Source organism: Mesoplodon densirostris, chromosome 6 (assembly GCF_025265405.1).
Source record: "Mesoplodon densirostris isolate mMesDen1 chromosome 6, mMesDen1 primary haplotype, whole genome shotgun sequence".
Classification (NCBI taxonomy): Eukaryota; Metazoa; Chordata; class Mammalia; order Artiodactyla; family Ziphiidae; genus Mesoplodon; species Mesoplodon densirostris.
The window spans coordinates 25,343,359-25,366,718 of record NC_082666.1 but is presented as its reverse complement, the minus strand read 5'-3'; the positions used below and the strand labels follow the sequence as shown (position 1 = coordinate 25,366,718).

General features: G+C 46.7%; 1 protein-coding gene across 2 annotated transcripts in view; it reads left to right on the top strand.

Annotated features, from left to right (window-relative positions):
* GABBR2 (gamma-aminobutyric acid type B receptor subunit 2) overlaps nucleotides 1-23,360 on the top strand; it is a 369,607-nt gene that overhangs the window by 108,072 nt on the left and 238,175 nt on the right. For both annotated transcript variants that reach the window (XM_060101019.1, XM_060101018.1), the window contains exon 2: nucleotides 4,745-4,882. In XM_060101019.1, coding sequence (XP_059957002.1) covers nucleotides 4,745-4,882 — 138 coding nt within the window. The remainder of the gene's footprint in view (nucleotides 1-4,744; nucleotides 4,883-23,360) is intronic.

Sequence of the window (23,360 nt, the reverse complement as noted above, 5' to 3'; positions counted from 1 at the left end):
AGAAATGAGGATGAGGGACAGTAGCATCTCAAATGGGACAGGTACATCCATGTGATTTTTACTTTGTTATTCGCTGCAAACGTGCTCTCTAGGGGAGCTGGGGAAGCACCCTTCTTCTGTCCTTCTGACTTCCCATCTTCCCTTTTCTCTTTTTCTTTCTTACTTGGTGCCCAGTAGGTTGTTTCTCCTGCCTCAGATCAAGAGTGCTAATCAGGAAGAGGCCTGGGCTTGCAGCACTACCCTGGGGGAGAATGGTCCTTTCTAGAATGCTGCTGACTTTTCCCTTCCCTTCGCCTGTTGAGCTGAGTTCTCTAGACTGTTGAGAAAGCTCTGAACTGGGGATACCGAAATCCCTCCCCTAATCCTGAAAGGACAGTGGATAAGTCCCTTCACCTCTCTAGTCATCATTGACTGCATCTGAAAATGAGGGTGCCAGGCTGGCTGGGTTAGCAATGCTCACACATTTGGCTCTTACACACCAGGAAAGGCTAAAGAGACGGGGCTCCAGGGGACATGGAACAGAAATGTACGTAGGGTAGAAAACATTTTATTTTGCTGCGTTAGGGTATTAAAAACAAAACCCTGCTACTATCTGCAATTTTATAACAGAAAAACGTTTCAACACCGTACAAACCACGAAGGATCTTATCTTTAAATTAAGGATAGTTCTCTAAATGGAATACATTTAACGTTAAGGAAAATCTCACTGTATTATTCTAATTTTTCTCATTTTACTTCACCACATTACTTTTCTATTGATGCTGTAACAAATGACCACAAATTTAGTGGCTTAAACCACAACTGTGCATTGTCTCACCATTCGTGGGTCAGAAGTCCAGACCTGCATGACTCTGCCGAGCCCTCTGCTCAGGGCTTTCGAAGGCCAAAATCAAGGAGTCAGCTGGGCTAGGTTCTTATCTGGAGGCCCAACTATTCAGGATGTTGGCAGAATTCAGTTTTTTGCGATTGTAGGACTGAGGTCCCCCTTCAACTTCAAACCAACAATGGCACATCAAATACATCTCATGCTTTGAATCTCTGATTTCCCCACTGCTGTCAGCCAAAAAAAATTCCCTGCTTTTCAGGGCTTGTGTGAATACACTGGGCCACCTGGATAACACTTTAAGGTCAGCTGATCGTTAACCTTAACTACATCTGCAAAGTCCCATTTGCCGTGTAACATAACATATGCATGAGAGTAAGACCAAGGGGGTCATGGGAGCCAGAATTCTGCCTTCCACACGGTTTGGTGAAAACTGAGTGAGATAAACTTTGCAGCTCAAATACCAGTGGTCAAATATACTCAGATTTTTGAGTTGACATTCAGAAGGTACATATTTGTGAGAAGCCAGGGCATCATTATTAATGAAGAATCTTACAAGGACTAGGTACTGGAGAAACGTTTGCTGAGCAAACAGGTATTAATAAGTTCATTGTTGCTAATATTATTTTAATGCAGCTTTGATTATAAATCTTGTGGTACTGTATCATCATTGTCATTAGTACAGATTACAAAGCAAGCTAAAATCATTACAGGAATGTATTTAAATGGAAAATGATTCAGTAAATCATGTTAGAAACAATTAAAACATGAACTACTGTGTTATATCCACTTGGGCTCCACTGAGGGTGGGAAGTGTTCCTTTCAATCAAGAAACAGGAGCAGTTAATAGAGGGCCCCAAGAAGCAATAAGAATTTTCATCTTTCTTCCCCCCGACCTTCCTCCTTCCTTCTTTCTTCCTTCCTTTCCATCTTTCTTTCCTTCTGTCTTTCTTGGCAAGAAAATTAACTTGGCCAATTTTTAAATTAAATTAAAATTTTAAAATTGAATCATTTCCTGAATCTCTCCAGGGTACTATCCAAACTCTCTTGGCTGGCGTTCAGAGCGCTCCTTAGCCTGAGCACAGGCCACTTTGCCCTCATCCTCAGTCTTAACGCACCCCTGACCCCAGAGCCCTCCCTGGTGCTTCCCCATGGTGCCTCTGCCCCAGCACTGAGCCCTGTCCATCACATGCTGGGGCCACCCGTGCCCCTATCTCACTGGGCAGTGAGCTCTCTGAGGCCAGGCACTGAGTCAGACTCGTGTTTCTATCCCTCTTGACGCCCACCGTGGATCTCAGTCCAGAGTCTCTCAAATAGACAAGGAGAGAGCAACAAATGTTAACCCACCCTGATCCCACATCATGGTCACTTGAGGGGAAGGGGCGGGGAGACAAAGTAAGACAAAAATAAGGAGAGACACATGGAAGTTGAAAGAGAGGGGAGAACGAGATGCAGGGAGGTCAGAGGGCCCCCTCAGGCATCCAGCAGATCCTTACTGAGGCTCCTGTATAAGCTCTGGGGAGACAGAAGTGGAAACAATGACCAAAAAGCCTTGTCCTCAGAGGGCTTACATTTTAATTAAAAGGACAGTCAATATGCAGACAAACAAAAATAGACAAGGTGATTTCAGATAAGTTTAGGAGCTGTATTAGGGCATTAACTAAGGTGGCATCTTAGAGAGTGACGGGTGGGGGGGGTGAGGACCATTTTGGGTAGGGCAACAGTGATGAATTCCCTAAGGAGGCAACGGCTAAGCTGAGACTTGAATGATGAGGAGTGAGTCATGCTGAGAACCGAGTGAATATCATTCCCAGCAAAGAAAACAGCAAGTGCAAAGGCCCCGAGGCAGGAAGGAAATTGCTCTTCCTTTCAAGGATCAAAAAGGAGGCTGGTAAGGCTGTACTTGGTGAGCAAGGAAGAGAGTGGAGGGAAATCAGGTCAGAGTGGGAGGCAGGGCTGGATCTTGTGGCTTCCTGCATCCATTGTGGTAAGGATGGTGAAGAATATCATACCAAACTTGTAAACAATATAAAAGAGTTATTATAGAACCAGTCAGCCTAACACTTAGAGTGTTTTCTAACGGCCCTTCCTTAGGGTCATCTGACTGGGGGAAGTTAAGGCATCTTACAATTCTCTAAAATTGATAAGATGGGCTGGTTTTCAATGATTTCTTTTTCTGTCCCCAAAGGTGATGGTTTTATTGCCCTATAGGACACTAACCAGTTTTGTATCTAACTTAGCAATCTTATTTCTTATTTTGCATTCACTATAAAAATCCCTGTTTCCCAAATTTTCTTTTGAATCGACCTTGTCATCCTGCAGATGCCCTTTATTAGTTAAATAAAAGGTTGACCTGTACCCACTATTGATTTTCATGAGAATTATGTTTTTAACCTTTTGAGAATTATATTCTGATAGGAGTTTGGGTTTTAAGTGCACAGAAAGCAGCAGAGTAAAAAGGGGACTAATTTATGTTTTACAAAGGGGCCTCAGACTGCTAGGTGATGACTGGGCTTGACTGGGTCTCAGGAGGAGCAAGACGCCCAGTTTGCAGCCAATGGCTCTGTCCAGGGGAGAGCCGGCCACACGGCTTGATGAGAGTGATGGAAGTGGAGAAGAGGGAGGTGAGCCGTAACTGACTCCCAACATCTGCGGACATTTGTCCTTGTTCATTTCCAGAGCGGGTCACCAGGATCTGTTTTCCTCTCATGCGAGCTCCTTGGCAGGGCTGTGTCCAATTTCTCTGTTTCCTCAGCATCCAGCCCTGGGCTGAACACAGAGTGGTGCTTGGCAAGTGTCTGCTGAACAGATTCTTCCCTTTAGATTCACCTCATTCTCCTCCTCCTCCTCCTCCTTTTTTATTGTGATAAAATGTATATAACATAAAATGTGCCACTTTATTTTTAGGTGTACAGTTCAGTGACATTAAGTACATTCACACTGCTGTGCAACCGTCACCTCCATCCATTTCCGGAATGTTACCATCACTGAAAGTGTACCCATTAAACACTAACTCCCCGCTTCCCCCTCCTCCAGCCCCTGGTAACCACTATCCTACTTTCTATCTTTATGAATTTGACTATTCTAGGTACCTCACCTAAGTGAAATCATACAACATTTGTCCTTTTGTGTCTGGCTTATTTCACTTAGCATAATGTCTTCAGGTTTCATCCGTGTTATAGCATGTGTCAGAATTCCCTTCCTTTTTAAGGCAGAAAAATACTCCATTGTATGTATAAACCACAGTTTGTTCAACCATTCATCTCTTGATGGATATTTGGGTTGTTTACACTTTTTGGCTACTGTGAATAATGCTGCTATGAACATGGGTGTACAGATATCTCTTTGAGTCCCTGCTTTCTGTTCTTGGAGGTATATACCCAGAAGCGGAATTCTGGATCATATAATAATTCTGTTTAATTCTGTTTTGAGGAACTGTAGTACTGTTTTCTATTGCAGCTGCACCACTTTATATCCCTAGCAGCAATGCACAAAGATTCCACTTTCTCCACACCCTTGCCAATACTTGTTGTTTTCTACTTTTTTGATAATAGCCATCCTAATGGGTGTGGATTTATCTTCTTTTAAAATATAGATGACCATGATGGGAGAGGCCCAGGGTGAGGAATTTGGGGGCCCATTCCTCAGTGTGCTCTGAAGGGAGATAGCTGGGGAGCCTAAAGTCCTAGATTTGGAGGGCACTCAGAGGGAGGAGAGCTGGGAAGAGAGGTACCAAGACCACACCTCACTGAGCTCACAGCATGGGCTCAGGACTGGCTTAAAGAGAGGCCTCACGATGAGAGAACTGAAACCCAGGTTTCCCATGAGGAAGTTTTGTTTGTGTGAATCCACTGTTGGGCTGTTGTCCCTGGGGAAAGCTGTTTCTAATTTGGGCTTCTCTTTCTTTGTGTTGCTCCCCAGTGTGATAATGCAAAAGGGTTGAAAGCCTTCTACGACGCAATAAAATATGGGCCGAACCACTTGATGGTGTTTGGAGGAGTCTGTCCATCTGTTACGTCCATCATCGCAGAGTCCCTCCAAGGCTGGAATCTGGTACAGGTAAGGTCCGGGCCACCTTTGGTTGGGGAACTGTCTTTGGCCACCAGTCTTTCTCAGAAATGGTTCCTTGCCCAACATGGTTCCTAAGTTGCTCAGTTCACACCTCCCATACTCTTTCCTGAATGATTACACAGCCTCCCACTGCCCCTACCTCCTGGCTTGATCCTCCGGCCTGTCCTGGCTGACACAGTGGGGCTCTAAAGGGTAGCCCTGACGCCATCACTGTATGTTTGAAATATTTCAGTGACTCCCTAGCCCGACTTTCAGGACTGCCAACATCCAGCCAGTCTTCCTGTCCAGTCTCATTTCCTATCCCTGCCACTCACTCCATGCCTCAGCCCCTCTAAACAACCCACCTTTCCCCAAGTACACCCTAGACCTTCAGGCCTCAGAGACCTGCTCTCACCATTTCTTTAACTAGATGATCCAAACCTTCCGCCCTCACTGAAATTATTTTGTCCACTAAGACTGCCTTTCTCCTTGGTTAAGCCTTTTCTGGGGCTCTTGGCTGTTATTCACTCTTTACACTGGCAAATGTTATATGCTGTTGTATGTTCCATCAGTGAATGTATGGTCTGATATAGGTGAAACTCACCAGTGCTAGCTGTTATTTAGAATGTGAGAGAGAAGTGTAGAAAGATGAGACCCAACGATGAGTTGTGGCCCAGGAACATCTTTTACTTCTTTGCTTCATCCATCCATCCCTCGTCCATTCATCCATCCATTCATCATCCATCATCCATCATTCATCGATCCAATAAATATAACGCAACTTACTGTGTGCCTGGAATTTGGGTAGACACTGGGGATATAGTGCTGAACGGGACAGACCTGGTCCCTACCTGTCCAGAGCTTACCTTCTAGGAGGGAGGCAGGCAATAAGCAAATAAACAATTAAGTAATAATACTAAGAACAATACTTGTATAGTATGTATGTCAGGCTCACAACATACCAGACACTGTTCTGAGCACGTATTTTCATTAACTCATGTACTCCTTACAACTGTTGGTATTATGCTGTTGGTATTATCATCATCCCATTTTATAGATAAGGAGACCAAGGCACACAGAGGCTAAGTAACTTGCCCAAGGACCCTCAGCTCATAGGTAAGAGCCAGGATTTAAACTCAGGCAGTTTGGCCCTTGAGATAAGATTGCGGTAAGGAAATGGCTAGGGTAGAGGTAAACAGGGTGATGGGATAAATAGTGGCTGCCTCGAGGCAGTCAGGAAAGGCCTCTTAGAGGAGGTGACAATTGAACTCAGACCTGAAGGGTGAGAGGGAGTTGGTTGGATGAAGGGTATTCCACGTCAGGATGGAATAGCAAATGCAGACAGCCTGTGATGGGAACAAACTTGGCTTGTTCGGGGAACGGAAAAGAGGGCAGTGGGGCTGGAGCATGGTGGGTGGGGAGTCAGGGGGGTGAGAATGAGAATGAAGGGGTGGGCAGGAGCCAGACCACAGGGGGATCTGGTTTCATTCTGCTCACATTGACTGACATACTTTCTGAGTCCAGCCCTGCGTATATGGGGCGCTGGGGGTAGAGCCCCGAGCTCGTGCCCCAGAGGGGAGGTGGGAAGCAGCCATAGCAGAGCTGTGATAAGGGAAGAGTGGGGCCCCAGGGGAGCCACCCACCCACTCAGCCCTGGGTTCAGGAAGGCTTCTCAGGGGAGGTGATGGGGAGCTGGCTGCGAAGGAGGAGAGGGCGTTGGACAGCTGGAGACGTGGAGGAGAGCGCTGCTGGCAGAGGAAACTGGGCATGCAAAAGCAGGAGGTGGGAAGGAGTGTGGGCTTGGAGAGCAGTGAGTCACTCTCTGTGGCCGGAGCAGGCCATGCTGAGGGTGGGCGGATGCAACAGTGGATGAGGCCAGAAAAGCAGCTCAGCGTGCTTTGGTGCAAACCTAACCATGTAGCTGGGAACCAGCACGGCTCAATGTGCCGGGGGAGCCTGGCTTCCAACCCTGCGGTGCCCACAAACAGCCGTGAGACCTTGGTGGAGTCATGCACCTTCTCTGCCCTTGAGTTCTCTCTCCTGAGTACTGAGGAGCATGCCAGACTCCTGCTGGTCAGGGCCAGGCGCTGCCTCTCTGAGCCTCAGCCTCCCATCTGTAAAAGCAAGGTAATAAGAGGACTGACCTCATAGGGCTGCTGTGTGGGCTAAATTATTAAACAGGGATTAGAACTGTGCCCTGGCATGTCCTAAGCACTAAGTGTTTCTTGTTTTATCGTTGTTGACACCCCTGCCCCGTCTCCTGCTATTCCCTGAGTTGAATACCCCAACTACTTAGCATTCCTTGTCTTTCCTGAAACACTGTTCCCACCACTTGAAACATCCCCTTCTCCCCATGACCTGTATGCCAAGTCCTACCCGTTCTCAGAGACCCAGCTTAAATGCTGCCTCTTCCAGGAAGCCTTTTCTTATTGCACTATCTAAAGTAGCCCTCTAGAAATTCTTTCTCTCACTTCCCCCTGTTTACTTCTAGCAGAGCATGTACACAGCCCACCCCCTCAAGCCTGTCTGCCTTTCCCCCTCTTAGGGCTTTGCAGATGTGGGGATGTATTTAGTTGAGCTATGGATTCCTTGAGAACAGAAACGAGGCCTGAGTTACTCCTGTTTTTCCTGGTGCCTAACACTTCACAGACCTTATTAGATGCTGAATGGTCAGAGGGAGGGAGGGAGGGAAGGGTCTGCAGCTGGATATTTTGCCCAGACGTGAGAGAGCAAGCTCCCTGTAAAATCCCCACCCAGAGGAATCCAGGGAGCTTCCTGACCTTCTCTGAGCCTCACTTAGAACTGTCTGCCCCTGAGAATTCTCTAGGAGCTGTAGGAGCAAGCACAGTGTTTCAAACTTCTGGCTTGGCAGCTAGAGCTCCCCAGCCTCAGCATGCAAAAGAGGGCCTCCAGCCTAGAGGATCTGACAAGACAGAAACTTGGGTTATGAGATGTGGGGTGTATTATTTATTGCTGTGTAACAAATCACCTTAAAATCTAGTGGCTTAAAACAACAATAATCATTTATTATTCCATTACTTCTGGGGGTCAGGAATTCAGACCCACAGAATGGCTTGCGACTGCTCCAAGATGTTTGAGGTCCAGCTGGCAGATTTGGAGGCTGGGGGCTGGCATCATCTGAAGGCTTGCTTGGGGCTGGAGGGTCTGCTCCCAGCATGGTCCCCTCACATGGCTGGCAAATTGGGGCTTCCCCGTGGGGGCCTCTCCATAATGCTGCTAGAGGGTCCTCATGGCATGGCAGCTGGCTTCCCCCAAAACGAGTCATCTAGGAGACCAAAGTAGAGACTGTAGAAGTTTTTAGGATCTAGCTTCAGAGTTTGCATATCATTATTTCTGCCGTATTCTATTGATCACAAATTTAGCTCTGATTTATGAGGGAGAGGACTATACAAGCTATAGCAGGAGGCGAAGATCACTAGGGACCATCTTGGAGGCTGGCTTCCACAGGAAGGAGGAATTCTGGGAGGAAAGCAAGAGCTCAGGTTGCCCAGCAAGGGAGGCTAGATGCTGAGTCCCTTCTCTGTTTTGCTGAACTCCTGCTCATCCTTCAAAACCCTGGATAGGTACTGCTTCCTCTGTGATGCCTCTCCTGATCTCTTTCCTTCTGTGCCTCCCATCCCTAAGTGAATTAATTGTTCCCTCCTAAACAACGCCTTCTCAGTGGGGGGGTCATCTGCCTCAAGGGGGTGAAAATTCATTCTTGTGGGAAGAGGGCAAAAAGTCTCACTCTTTTTATGTATAATGCACAGGTACACATATGGCGCATAAACGGATATATAGTATATCTGTGGTATTACAATTTCATGAGTGGGGTGGGATTAGGAAAAAATGCTTAAAGGTTTCTTAGGAGAGTGATAGTGAAAAGAAGATTGAGGAACGTGCGTGGTTCTACATCACTTCTATATTGCATACGGTGTTCCATTATTAAATGAATTACATTCTGTGGAGAATAGTTTATTCTATATCTGGGTGTTCCCTACTAGACTGTAAGCTTCTTGGGGGCAGGGACTCTTGTTTTCTTCACCTCTTAGTTGCCAGAGCCTCGCACAGGGCCTAGTACCCCAGTAGGTCCTCACTGAGTGCTAAACTGAACTAAGTGCAGGGGATAGACTGGGAGCCTGAAACCCTCCATGGCAGAGTTTCTCACAATGTGGACTTGACCATGGGGAGGCCGAGGACTTGGGAGAAAAATGCAGATCCTCAGCCTCCACCTCAGCAGAATCCCTATGTGTTGCCGACAGGCTCTTGTGGGTGATTCTCGTGCTCAGTCCACCACTGCCCTAGGCATCTGCTACCAGACACCTGGGCAGATCCAGGGCTCCGGCTGTGCATAGATGAGGGACACTGAGGGGCTAAGAATTAGACGGTACCCAGCAGTTTGGAGAGTTCTGGGGACCTGCATCACAGGGTGAGCCAAGGAGAACAGACTTCTCCCAGCCTGAGAAGTCAAGCAGGGGGATGTAGGAACAAAGATGTGGGTCCTGATGGAGAGTAGCCCTGGAAGATTTCTCCCTCCCCCCACTCTCGGGGAACACAGCCCCATTTGCTAACACAGGACCAGGTTCCAGGGACCTCCCGCCCACTCCCCACCTCCTGGAGGCTGAGCTTGTTTGTTTTTATTTATTTATTTTTTATTTTTTTGCTTTATAACAAATTTAATCAGTTATACATATACGTATGTTCCCATATCCCCTCCCTTTTGCGTCTCCCTCCCACCCTCCCTATCCCACCCCTCCAGGCGGTCACGAAGCACCGAGCTGATCTCCCTGTGCTATGCGGCTGCTTCCCGCTAGCTATCTACCTTACGTTTGGTAGTGTATATATGTCCATGCTGCTCTTTCACTTTGTCACAGCTTACCCTTCCCTCTCCCCATATCCTCAAGTCCATTCTCTAGTAGGTCTGTGTCTTTATTCCTGTCTTACCCCTATGTTCTTCATGACATTTTTTTTCTTAAATTCCATATATATGTGTCAGCATACAGTATTTGTCTTTCTCTTTCTGACTTACTTCACTCTGTATGACAGGCTCTAGGTCCATCCACCTCATTACAAATAGCTCAATTTCGTTTCTTTTCATGGCTGAGTAATATTCCATTGTATATATGTGCCACATCTTCTTTACCCATTCATCCGATGATGGACACTTAGGTTGTTTCCATCTCCGGGCTATTGTAAATAGGGCTGCTATGAACATTTTGGTACATGTCTCTTTTTGAATTATGGTTTTCTCAGGGTATATGCCCAGTAGTGGGATTGCTGGGTCATATGGTAGTTCTATTTGTAGTTTTTTAAGGAACCTCCATACCGTTCTCCATAGTGGCTGTACCAATTCACATTCCCAGCTGAGCTTGTTTGAAGAGATGGTAGAGGACTGGGGTGAGTGGGTCTGCTGTCGCCCAAGGGATTTGATCCATCCCTTAACTTATTCAAAACCGGGCTCCGAAACAGAGTTTCACAAATGGGAAAATGCATGTAATTTGTGTAATTGAAAAGGAGCACCGACTGCCTTTTGGGGGAACAATGCTTTCTGGACAGAGACAGCCTGGAATGCGTAATCAATTGTTTCTGTTTCCTGGTACTACAAAAATAGGGATTTGCGCCACAAAGGGGTGAAATTTTACCCTGGTGCTAAAATCAGTTAAATTTAACTTTTGCTTTTCGCTGGGCTTCTTGATTCATGGTTGCTGTGTCGAGAGGCTAATATTGTTTAAGTCGTGATGTGAGTCACCGGGAACGTCAGCTCCTCCAACTAGAGGCGAGGACCTTCGTGGAGTCCAGGGCGTGCAGTGCAGGCTCTGTCCCTGTCCTCCTGGTCAGACCCCACCATCTGAGCCTCACACTGGGAGAGACCCACCAGGGCATAGCCTGGGAGGCATCTGGGGAGGGTCAGGTTCTGGCTGTTGGAGGGCTGAGCATGTTCAGACTGGAGAAGATGCAGGGCGCTGGGGAGGAGGGAGAAATCTTAGCCTCCAGAACTGCATGGCTCTTTGAGAGATTTTGCTGGGTCTCTGAGATGTAGGTGGGGAGATGCAGGAGCAAGGCTGAAGTTAGAGGGGAGCAGGGTCCTCCTCTCCCTGCAAGCAAGCCTTTGCCGCTGGAGGCATCCAGCGTGGAGCAGACTGCCTGGCTGTGAAGTAGTGAGGTCCTGTTGCCAGAGGTTCCCTGAACACTCTAGTCTCATCCAGTCCCACTGTTGCTGAGATTTAATCCATAGAGTAGGCATACCCCAGGTTGCTGGCTCTCACACTATATGGTGAGAGTCATTTATGGGGGCCAAGGATGTGCTTGTGTTAATGCAGATTCCCGAGCTCCATTCTGAGCAGGTCCAGATTAAGGGATTCCTCAAATCCTTAAAGGACTGTGGACCCCACTTCTCACCCCCGCTGCCATTTCAGAACCAGCAGTTCAGGTGACGTGGATGCAGTTGGTTCCTGGGAACTTGCTTAGGCCAGGTGACCTCTAAGCCCCGCTCATCTCCCAGACATCAGGACTCTGACAAGTGCTCCTGGTCCACAGAATTTCAATTTACACAGCCCCTGTGGGAAAGAGGACATGGAGGAGACAGCAGGGGACGCTGCTGGGGCAAACATCCCCGGGACAAAGCCCGCAGCCTGTGGTGTGGCAAAAGGTGCTCCTCTCTTTGCCACCCACCCGCTCCTTCATGTGCCACCATCCACGTACAAGCTGTTCCCTCTGCCCGTGGTCTCTCTACCCGGCGGGTGCAGTTTGGCTGCCCCTTCCTCTGTGGAGCTTCCCGTTCCTTCCCCTGTGCTCCTTTACCTGCAGAGCCCTCGCATGGTGTTTGCTGCCCTGTGTCTGCACCCGCCCGGCCTCGAGCTGCCCTAGGGCAGGGCCTGGTGCAGTCCTGACTTAGATGCTGAGGGGTACCTGGGCACGTTTGCCGACCGAGGGCTGGATGCCTGCCTTCTAGACCTCAGGCTCATCCCTAACGATGAGGGCAGATCATCAGAGCCTGCCAGACCTAGAGGAACCCAAGGGCTTTCTACCTGCAGCCCCTTGGTAAAAAAGGACATAAAGGGCACCTGAAATGATCTCTGGCATGGCCTCAGCTCACATCTCCCATCTCTGGCCCTGATGCTTTTGAACGAATACGCTTCCTTTGGAAATGTTTTCAGACTCCCTTAGAATTCTTTCCTCGGAGATCTGAAGGGGGCTTGCTTCTGACCCTGCCTTGCACATTTTTGGAGAAGTTCTACAAAGCTCCCACCAACGTAGTCTGTCCTTCTGAAAGCACGGAGCCTGGGGAGCAGGAGGATTTGGTGCTGGGTGGGGAAGATGGAGGCAAAGCCAGCAAAGGTACAAGAGGTGTGGCCAGCGGGAGTTCACACCCTAAGAGCAGGACAAAACTCCTTCCTTCTTGGGAGTGAGATGATAGTTGCCTCAGCTTGCAGAGAGAAATAGCCTTGCTGATGAAAGTAAAGTCAGATTCCTGAAGGGATAAAGGGCTGCTCGCAGGAAGTTGCAAACACTATTTCATCAAGAACCGTATCCCGCAGAGCCTGTCCTTTAAAAAGGCAGCTGCAGCAGATTATTAAATTGTAGATGCATTTCTCCTGGCACCATCCCAAGCCTCCCCTCAGCAGCCCACCCTGCCTCCTGGCCTGCCTTGGCACTCCCTCGAGGACCTTCCTGGGCAGGAACATTTCAGTTTGTGTGATGGGGTTGTCTCCTCGGCCAAGCTCATTTGAGGGAGTGGAAGTGAGGAGGGCATGTGGACAGGAGAACCTCGACTCTGTGTAACTGTTGGCACGTCTAGGACTTGATTTCTGAAAAAACTAAGTCATGCTTGGTTTTGACATTTAAGGAACCAAATCTGTGAAAACCCTCAAATCAAGCCCTTTGCTATTTACTGAGTTCCAACATAGCTCTAAACTATCGGTCGATGCCATTTCCTTTATAGGAACAGAAACTTTGTCATCTGACTTGATTTTCTCATGTGATTATCTTATTAAAGCTGTAGGTTGCCTGAGAAATCAAAAGATTGTTTCTTACTTAGCTGTGGTTTGTGGAATTTGAGGTAGATTCATAGAAGGACATAAGGTCTTAGCAATCATTGGGTCCAGTCTCCCTGTTGCACAGACTGGGAAGCAGAGGCCCAAAGTGGGTAGGATCTTACCCAAGTTCTCACAGTAACAGCAAAGCTGGGTCCCATGGCTCACTCTCCAGTGCTTGGTAATTACACCATGGTCTTATTTTATCTTTCTCAGCCTCACTTTTCTCTTATGTAAAATGGGAATAGCAAATTAGCCTAATATGTTTTGTGCAGTTGTGAGAATCAGTGAAGGCTTTTCCTCTTAGGTGAAAGCACCTTTATAGATACAAAACAGTAGCTGCTGGTACAATGTTATGATGTAATAATGTTACAATGACAGGGACTCCTCCCCAGGAGCAGACCTCCGATTATAGCCCCTGTTTTGCATCAACAGCAAAGGTTATTTACTCTGGCACTGCAGACCCTGAAACTTAAGGCATTGGGGGCAAGATAGGGGTTCTTCAGCAAGACACTCAAGGTGCACATAACGTCTGCTTCTCAGCCCCCAAGAGTCAAAATCCAGCAGGCCAGAACTCCACCACTGCCCAGCCCATGTGGCTGCCACACCCTTGCCGTGGAGTGACAGAGACTGTGGACCTGATTGAAAACCACTCAGGAGCCACGGTGTGATTAGCCACAGTTGGAAACTTCGCTGCCGCTGCTGCTGCTGTGCTACTCTCTAAGAAAGAGAATGGAGGCCAATAATCCAGCGCGGGTTGGAGCCATTTCTTGGCGCTGGTCTCTTGAGGGGCCATTTAGCACATTAATAACCTATGAGGTGCTTCCACCTTCTGGATTCATTAAAAAAAAAAAAGGTGGGGGAGGAAAAAGAGAAGAAATATTAAAGGCATGCATTATGGGCCAAGTAGAGGGGGAGGGAGAGACCCTGAGGACTGGAGAGTATGGATAGGCCTTCCTGGCCATGACATTGGATGCCAGTAAAGTAAGGTTCTGGGAGCAGGTGGAGTGTCATACATGAGGGGAGGGAAGGTTGCTAGCTATTGGTTTGCATACAAATGGGTGGGAGGAAGCATGAGCCCTCAACAGGGCTCCAGCAGAACCCACTGATCTTCTGTGGGGAAGGGGAAGCGTTCTGTTCTCATTCATTCATGCTCGTATTTGTTTATTCATTCCTTTATTCAACAAGTGCAGGGCCTCCCTGGTGGCGCAAGTGGTTGAGAGTCCGCCTGCCGATGCAGGGGATACGGGTTCGTGCCCCGGTCTGGGAGGATCCCATATGCCGCGGAGCGGCTGGGCCCGTGAGCCATGGCCGCTGAGCCTGCGCGTCCGGAGCCTGCGCGTCCGGAGCCTGTGCTCCGCAACGGGGGAGGCCACAACAGTGAGAGGCCCGCATACCGCAAAAAAAAACAAGTGCAGTGCCTGCTGTGTACTCTCCCAGGCCAGTGCAAATTCCACTGCCCAGCGCTGCCACCCCAGGACAGGTGGATATGGCAGAAGAGCAGTTGGGCATAGTAGCCAGAACTGAGGCCTAAAATCTAGAAGCTCTGGGTAATTGTCCCTCCTATGTCTGTCACTGACAGCAGCCTTGGGCAAATCGGCAAGCCTCCTGGAGCCTCACTGAACTCATCTCTGAAATGGGCTAACTAAATCTGCCCTTCTTCTGGGGCCATTGAGAGCATCAGATAGGACAGGGAAGGTGGAGCAGGTGGTAGCCCTTTTCAGACTGGTGCTCCTTACAGATTAAGGATCATATTACCATACTGATGCTGTTGGCATCTGAGCTGCCAGCCAGACCCTGGACAGGGAACTCCTTGAAAAATTGTGTCTCCATTTGTCTCTAGATTAAAAGTTTTGTGGATGAAATGAACTATCACAGACCACGAAGGTGATTCAGAACAGTAAAATTAAAACAAAGAACCTGCAGGAGAGGCCAAATAAGCCCAAGGCATATGTGAAAGGTGCACATGCTCTTTTCTGATTGAGTTTTCACAGAAGCAGAGGAAAAAAGGGCACAGTGCTACCAAGTGCATGGCAGTTCCCAGTCTATTCCTGCCAAGGACCCAAGCTGTATCTTTCCTGTCCATCTGGTAAAAGATTCAATTCAAGGTTCTGTCCCCCATTTTTAATTCAAGACCATGGTATCTAAAGTAATATCAATTCCCAGTGTGCAACTCCAATGGCCCCATTGTTGATGAGTCTTTCACTGCCTGGAAGTATGCTGGGTATAAATAATTCATTCTAAATAAATAAATTACTCGCACTGCTTACGGTATGGCTGATGCTGCTAGGAAGCAGCACAACCACAGATTATGTTGAATCAAGTCTGGAATTACAAGTTGAATCTGGAAAGAACTGGAAAGGTAATCAGAAAAGTAAGTCTCTCTAGGAGGACAAATGTGTATAATGGGTATAATACCAACCTAATGGGGTAGTAATAATACATGTGGAGCAGGAAACGTGGACAGGAAAGGCTCATGCAAATGGGGACGAACTGGTCACCTTCACCAGGCCCTGTCCTATTTCTAGCAGCCTGGTCTCTGAGTCCTTTTTTAGTGCTCCAGGTGATTCTGATCACAGCAGTGGGTGAGAACCCCTGCCTTAGCGTGACGGGCCACCCTCAGGTGGAGACTGGATGGCTCCTGGTGGGGATGCTCAGCGGGCATTCAGGCACCAGATGAGGGGGTTGGACTAGGCAGTGTTTCTCAAGTGTATCTGATGGTAGGACTCATCAGGTGAGGCAGAGTGGGGGCCGGGTGCTGGTTTACTGGTTAAAAATCAGATTTCCAGCTTCCCTGATCAGCATGTCCAGGGAAGAAGCCTGGGAAGCTGATTTTAAACAAATGCCTTGGCTAGTTCTTATCATCAAGGAAATACTGGTCTAGAGGTTCTCTGAAGCAGTGTGGTCCACGGACCAGCAGCAGCACCTGGGAGCATGTTAGAAATGCAGACTCCCAGGCCCCACCCCAGCCCTACTCACCCTGACTCTGAATTTTAACAACATCCTAGGTGTTTCTTGCCAATCGAAGGTACCTGTCACCCAGGATTACCTGGAGTTTCTGAAGGACAGCCAGGTGTGTCAGCTGAGTGGGAAAGGGTTTTGAGGCTAAGTGTTCAGACTCCAGTTGGCTTAGGGGAGAGATCTACTGATTCAGCCCCAGGATCCACTTTTGGAATGTCAGAGTGAAAATGCAGGTGCAGTCAGTGTTCTCAACACCTCTGGACGTCCCTGCGGTCAGCATCATGGACCACAGGGGCTCTTGTCAAACTGTGGTGCTCGAGCCTCAGTGTGACAGGCTGACCTGGGAGTCTCTTTCAGCCAGAAAGGCCCCTGATCCCATAGTGGCCAGGAGTGCAGAGAGAACTTGTGGCTCCAAATAAGGAACAAAGGAAAGGGCACTGGCTCAACATGAGAATATGTGGCTTCCCATCCTGGCCCTGCCATCTTCAGCTGGGTAGCCTTACACAAACCACTTCCCCTTACTGGAGCCTGAGCATCATATCCATACCTGTCTGCTTTCCTCCCAGGACTGTGCTAACACTGGCGCTAGGCAGGGCCCGGGGTGCTTGGTGGCTGCTGGGCAGGTGCTCTGGGACAAAAGTACAGGGCTTGTGTCATGGTATGACATTGACTGCCCCATCCTTGTCCTGTTTGATAAAGTGGTCTTGTGCCTATTTGTACAGACGAGGAAACGGAGGCCCAGAGGGGCTAACATGCTTGGTCAACTTGTAATACTGATGATACCCTGTTTTTCTTGGGCTTGTGGTCAGATGGGCTGGGGTTCCCATACAGGCTCTGGCACTTACTAGCTGATGGCCTTGGGCAGATGACGCTCCCACTCTCAGCCTTTCATCTGTGATGTGGCAGTGGCATCGTACTAACCCTAGCTGGTTGTGAGATGACCTGAGATGATGCCCACAGTTTCCCGCCCCATGCTCACACTCCTTCAAGGACCAGGGCACCCATGTGGCCTCCTGATCTACCTCCTGGGATCTGGGGCCAGCTCCCTGAGGCTACCTGTGTAGCCTCTGTACATCCCTCCCTGGGCCTCACATTGTAAAGGGAGAGGGTTGGGCCAGCTGATGGGCCAGATAACCTTGATAATGTCACATCCCGATTCCCTGTATCCCCTGTGGCTCAAAGCCATCAGCACCTGCCTTCACCCTGTTAGCTTCCCTCTTGGGCCCTGCATGCGATTCCCTCCCCTAGGGGCTCACGGGTTGGGGCCTGGTTCCCCTTCCATTCCTAAGCCACTTACCACTTAGGCATGCAGTCTCCCCAAGAGCTCTCCAGGCAGAGAACCCTCCATTCTAAGGTGAAGGAAGTGACCCCAGAGAGGTGACACATCCTGCATAAGGCCATTCCGTGAGTGGCGGCAGAGCTGTGATACCAGCATTCTGTTCAGTCCCCCTCTAGTCCATTCCCCGCGTGCTAAGGGATAGAACCTGCTCTCTGCAGCTCTGGGGGCTTTGCCTATGCTGTGCCCACTGCCCGATGCCCTCTCTGTTACCCCTCTGCACCTGGCGGAGTCCTCTGCATTTCTGATATTTAGTTCAAGTGCCACCTCTTTGAAGCCTCCCTAATCTTCCACAACCCTGCTCCCCAGCTGCAGGAGGTCCCTGCCCCCTCCCTCTGCCTCTTCATCACTTATTTCATCTCTGCCCTTTCTTCAGTATATTGCAGTTTTCTGATGAGGGTTCAGTGTTACCCACCACACTGTGAACTCCTTCAGGACAGTCTTTGCCAGTCTGAGCCTTGGCTGTACCCCAAGGGCCTTGCACAGAACCTGGCACTGAGTAGGTGCTCAAAAAGCATGAATGAACACATCTGGGTGGCACGTTACAAAACCAGTTTGTAGTACTACTAGCTACATTTCAGTGGCCTTGGCTGTGGGGCAGGCATGATTCTAAACACTGTGCATAAATGAACTCATTTCCTCTACACACCAACCCTGTGAGCTGGACACTACTCTCCTCATTTCACAGATGAAGAAACGGAAGCACAGAAAGGTTGGGTGTCTCGCAAGGGCTTGCCAGGATGAAGTGGTTCTGGAGTCCATGCTGGCATCCACTAAGCGCACTGCCACACATAACCTCATCCAGTCCTCAGGGCAGCACTGTGGGGAAGGAAGAACAGGTATCATCTTAGTGAGGCAGAATGAGGAAAGTGAGATGCAAAGAGCAAGACTTGCCCTGCTTCCTGCTGTGAGCAGACCTCAGGGTGCAGAAGTGGGGGCTGCAGAGGCTCCCTCCAAGTCTCTGGGGCCCCTCCCCAGCCCACCTTGCCTGTCAGCAGACGATGACACAGCCTGGCGTGAGCCTGTCTGTGCAGACCTGTGTTCTCCCTGTAAATCATTTATGACACAAACACACACACACACGCACACACACACTTTTTTTTTTTTTTTTTTTTTTTGTGGTACGCGGGCCTCTCACTGCTGTGGCCTCTCCCGTTGCGGAGCACAGGCTCTGGACGCGCAGGCTCAGCGGCCATGGCTCACGCACCCAGCCGCTCCGTGGCATGTGGTATCTTCCCGGACCGGGGCACGCACCCACACCCCCTGCATCTGCAGGCGGACTCTCAACCACTGCGCCACCAGGGAAGCACCCCCCCACACTTTTAAACTTATTACTCATCCAGTAACTTGTTGTATGTAAAAAATGAATGTTTTTTTTCAACTCAGAAAATAGATGGACTGGTTGTCATGAAAATCAATAACATGCTAAATATTTCAAGCATATGGTACTTAGAGTTCTACTCTAGGTGGTTTTGTAATGAATGGCTTGATTTTTTTTAATAGAGCATAGCCTACTTTCATTTTGAATTATACAGAAGGCTTTTGCTTTGAATCTGTTTACTAAGAAGATTAAATAATTGATTATTTCCATGATGCCGAGATAGAGCATTATACAGTAGGAAGCGCTCGACTTGAGGAAAACAATCTGAGGTCAGATGACTATTCAGACATTATGTCCGAATGCGGATATAAGCGTAATTTTCTCAAAGTTCCCCCAAGTTCCCACACAAGCTGTTGCATGGCACTGTCCTGGTTACTTCTAAGATGGCATGTTGGCTTTGCGTGACCAGAAAATGGCTCCCTTCTAGTTCTGGGTGTCTTCTGAAACTCCAGGCCCCTTGCTATAGTAATGGGTATGTAGATGCTCAGCACAGCAAAGCAGCTCCGCCTCAACCCAGCACCCATACTAGCAAGAAGGGATCTTTGCTCAGTTCTCAGTTTCAACACCACTTCTCTGGGAAGCCTTTCCAGCCAGATCACTGCCTCTGCTAGAGACATCCGTGGCACCTGTCTCTCCCTGCCCTGCAGCATCCTTGCAGGTTCAGTTCCCAGTTCAGTGTCCAGCTTGCCTGAGAGTTGTCAGCTCCCTCCATAGGGTGAGATCACATCTCCTTTGCTGGCAGCTAGAATCCCAGAGCCACGCATGTGGCCTGGAATATAGGAGGACCTACAGGAATTCTTGTTTTGTTTTTGTTTTGGGGTTCCTTCTTTCTCAATCTCTCACTTTTAGATAAGTAACATTGTGAATTCATGGATAAAGTATATTAAATGGATTGTATTCCAATCAGTTGCAGACATTTTTAAATGCAGACATTAAAGCAGTTTTTGCTGCTCTACTTATGTTTCTGCCTTTCCTCCAAATTTTCTTCCAGTCTTTTATTTTGAAAAATTTCAAACCCACCAAAAAAGGTAAAAGTACAATGAGCATCATATACCCTTTACCTAGATTCACCAGTTGTTGGCGTTTTGCCATGTATGCATTTCCCTCTCCCTCTCTCTCCCCTACCTGACCCCGCCAGAACACGCACTTATTTTTTGTTAAAGCACTTGACAATACTTTGCAGATGCAATGACATTTCATACCTAAATATGTCAGCATGAATCTCCTAAGAATAATTAAATTCTCTTACATAACCATAGTATAATTATCACATCTAAAAAACTAACAGTGATACAATAATATTACCTAATATATGGTCCATATTCACATTTCCCCAGTTGTCCCCAAAATGTCCCTTTTGCCATTTATTTGTAGGGGTGGGTGGGAGGGGATCAAGGGTCCAACCGGGAGCATGCATTATATTTGTCATCATGTGCTTAGTCTTCTTTAACCTAGAATATCCCTCCTACTTTTTTTGGGGGGGGGTGCTTTCAGGATATTGACCTTCTTAAAAATCTCAAGCTAGTTGTTTTACAAAATGTCCCCAAAATCCAGAATCTGGATTTGTTTGTTTGTTTCTTCACAATTAGATTCAGGTTAAACAGTTTTGGCAAGATTAAGCTACATTTTTTTTACATCATCTTCTCAGTGCATTGCATCAGGAGGCCCACGTTTGAAATATTATCAATGATGCTAAATTTGATCACTTGGTTACAGTGGTATCTGCTAGATTTATTGTGAAGATACCTTTTTCCCTTAATAATTTTTTTTTTTTTTTTTTCTTTTTGCGGTATGTGGGCCTCTCACTGTTGTGGCCTCTCCCACCGCGGAGCACAGGCTCCGGACGCGCAGGCCCAGCAGCCATGGCTCACGGGCCCAGCCGCTCCGCGGCATATGGGATCCTCCCAGACCGGGGCACGAACCCGTATCCCCTGCATCGGCAGGCGGACTCCCAACCACTGCGCCACCAGGGAGGCCCTCCCTTAATAATTATTATGTAATCTGTGGTGTGAGACTTTGAGACCATGTGAATATCCTGTCCCCCACGATCTTTCCCCCGATGGTTTTAGCATCTATTGATGGTCCTTGCCTGAATCACTGTAAATTACATTGGAGTTGCAAACTGGTCATTTTCTAATTCTCTTCTTCCTTCCACATTTAAGCTGATGTTCTTCTCTACAAAAGAGTGTTCCCTTTTGACCCTTTCTTTCCTCCTCCTGCCCCATTCTCTCCCTTCCTCCTTTCTCTGCTGTCAGTTTGGGTGCTTAATATTTTACCTGCCTTAGACTTGGAGTCAGCCATTTCTCCAAGGATCCCTGATTCTTTCTGGTGAATCATATTTAGAAACCACAATCTGCATGCTAGGTATGCTCATTGCTACTGGGGTTCACTGCTTCTAGATTTTTGCAGTGAACTAAGGTCAAAAATATAATTTTTAATGTTTTAAACAAAAAATGTTTAAATTTGAATCTGAGTATCAGGAGATAATCACACAAATGTAGGACATCCTGCAAGTCTCCTGGCCTGGATTCTTCAAAAAAGTTAATGTTGCAGAAAACAAGAGCAACAGCAGAAGGGCAGAGGACTGTTCTAGATGAAAAGAGACTAAAAAAATATAACAATCAAATGCAAGCCTCGTGTGTTGATTGGATTCTGAATTCTTAAAATGTAAAGGGCATATTAGGGAAATCAAAGAAATTTGAATGTGGACTATAGATTAGATGATACTGAACTACTACTCATTTTTGTAAGTGTGATAATGATGCTGTAATGATACCAGAGAATGTCATTATTAGGAGATGCATTGTGAACTATTTAGGAGTAAAGTGTCAAAATGTTTACAAGTTAATTTCAAATGTGTTGAAAACAAAAACGCATGCGTGTGTGTGTGTGTACATATATGTATGTCTCTCTGTGTGTATGTATACTTATATGTGTGTATATATTTATAGAGAGAGGAAAGCAGATGTGGGAAATGGCGAAGGGTGAAAGGTATATGGTGTTCATTGTACTGTTCTTTCAACTTTTTTGTAGGTTTGAATATTCTCACAGTAAAAAGCTATGAATGTGTGTGGGGTTGGGGATGGGGAAGGGACTATATCCCTCCTTATTTGGACAATAAAGATGTGTCCAGAAGTCCCCTTATAGATTTTTCTCCATGTGATTACATTAGCAACTTGATATATTCTTTTTTTAAATTATTTTTTAATATACTCTTAAGTGCCTTTGTTTTCAGTTTTCAGGGATTGATTTTTTTATTGTTAATTAAATTAATTTTTAAAACATATATAACTTTTTAAATTAAATTTTAAGAAAATTTAATTTAAATTTTAATTAAATTAATTTCCCTCTGATTGACGTTTTCCCACTAGCTGCACTCCAAACTAGCCTATCTAGAGTTACTGTTTCCCAGATCCTCTCTTACTAGGCTAAATGATTGCAAAACGTGGTTTAAGTCATTTTAAAATATTTGTTTCTCTTCTTTATCTGAGTAATTATACTGTTTCAGCTTATTCTGCAATGGCTTTGTACATATCCAGTTGGATGAGTTCGATTATGATTTATTGAATTGCTTCAAAGCAGGTAGATCTGTGTTTAAGGGTCTTATTTTTGGTGTTATATTTTTAACTGATTGTATGACCTCTGGGGAAGCATTCAAAGTAGAGAATTCTTGTCTCCGATCCAACTTCCCTCTCTCTGTTCCATGCCACCTCTGTAGATAACCATTTTTATTAGTTTTAAATGTATTCTTCCAGTGTTTCTTGTTGCAGATATGCACAAACGTGTGTGTGTTTATTTTTCTTTCTCCTAATGCAAAAGCTAGCATACTATATGTGCTATTTGGCACGTTGCTTTTTTCAATTTATTTTCCTGGAGCTTACTGTTTTATCACTATGTAAAGACATTCTTTATTCTTTTTACAACTGCATAGCACTTCTTTGTGTGGATATACTATAATTTGTACAGCCAGTCTGCTATCAATAGACATTTGGGTTGTTTCCAATCTGTTGGAATAACCTTGGCCATATGTCATATTTGTGCCAGTGTAAGTTGGGGGTGAATTCCTAGAAGTGGGATTTCTGGGTCAAAGGGAAAATGCATCTATAATTTTTCTAGAAAATACAGCTTTACTGAATGAAAGAGAATACTAATGAATAAACTTGATTAAGAAGAACAGAAAGTAAAAGGCTGATATCTAAATGGAGACATAAAACAATTAGACTAAATAATTCTCTTTGTGAGAGAGGCTGGTTTAAAACCCTTTTGGCAATGTTGTCTCTAATCCAGCGATTTTCATTTTCTCGCCTAAAGAGAGAATTTGCCTTGGTTTGTAAATTAAACATAGAATTACAAGATCATGAAATTTTAGAGCTGAAATAAAAATCCACCTGGTGCAGTCTCCTTATTTTAGCAGTAAGGAACCTCAGGCCCAAAAAGAGGAGGGAAGAACAGAAAGATAAAGAAGAAATCACAGATTTAGTTCATTCCATCCAGTTCAATGAATGGTAGGTAAAATATCTGCCTTGTAATAAAGCAAGAGTCAAATGTAAAATTGTGCTACTGAGCACCCTCAAGATATTACATGAAGAGCACGGCAGTTCAGACCCTTGAGTGCTTTCTGTTGCAACGATCTCTCCTTCAACAGAACTCTCTTGGGGTAAATGGATTTTGTTTCACATCTTTTATGTTACTCTAAGGCATTCAAATGTAGTCATGATGATAAGTTGGATCAGGTAGAGGGATTGACTGGCCGTGTGCATTCTGGCTGATGACGTG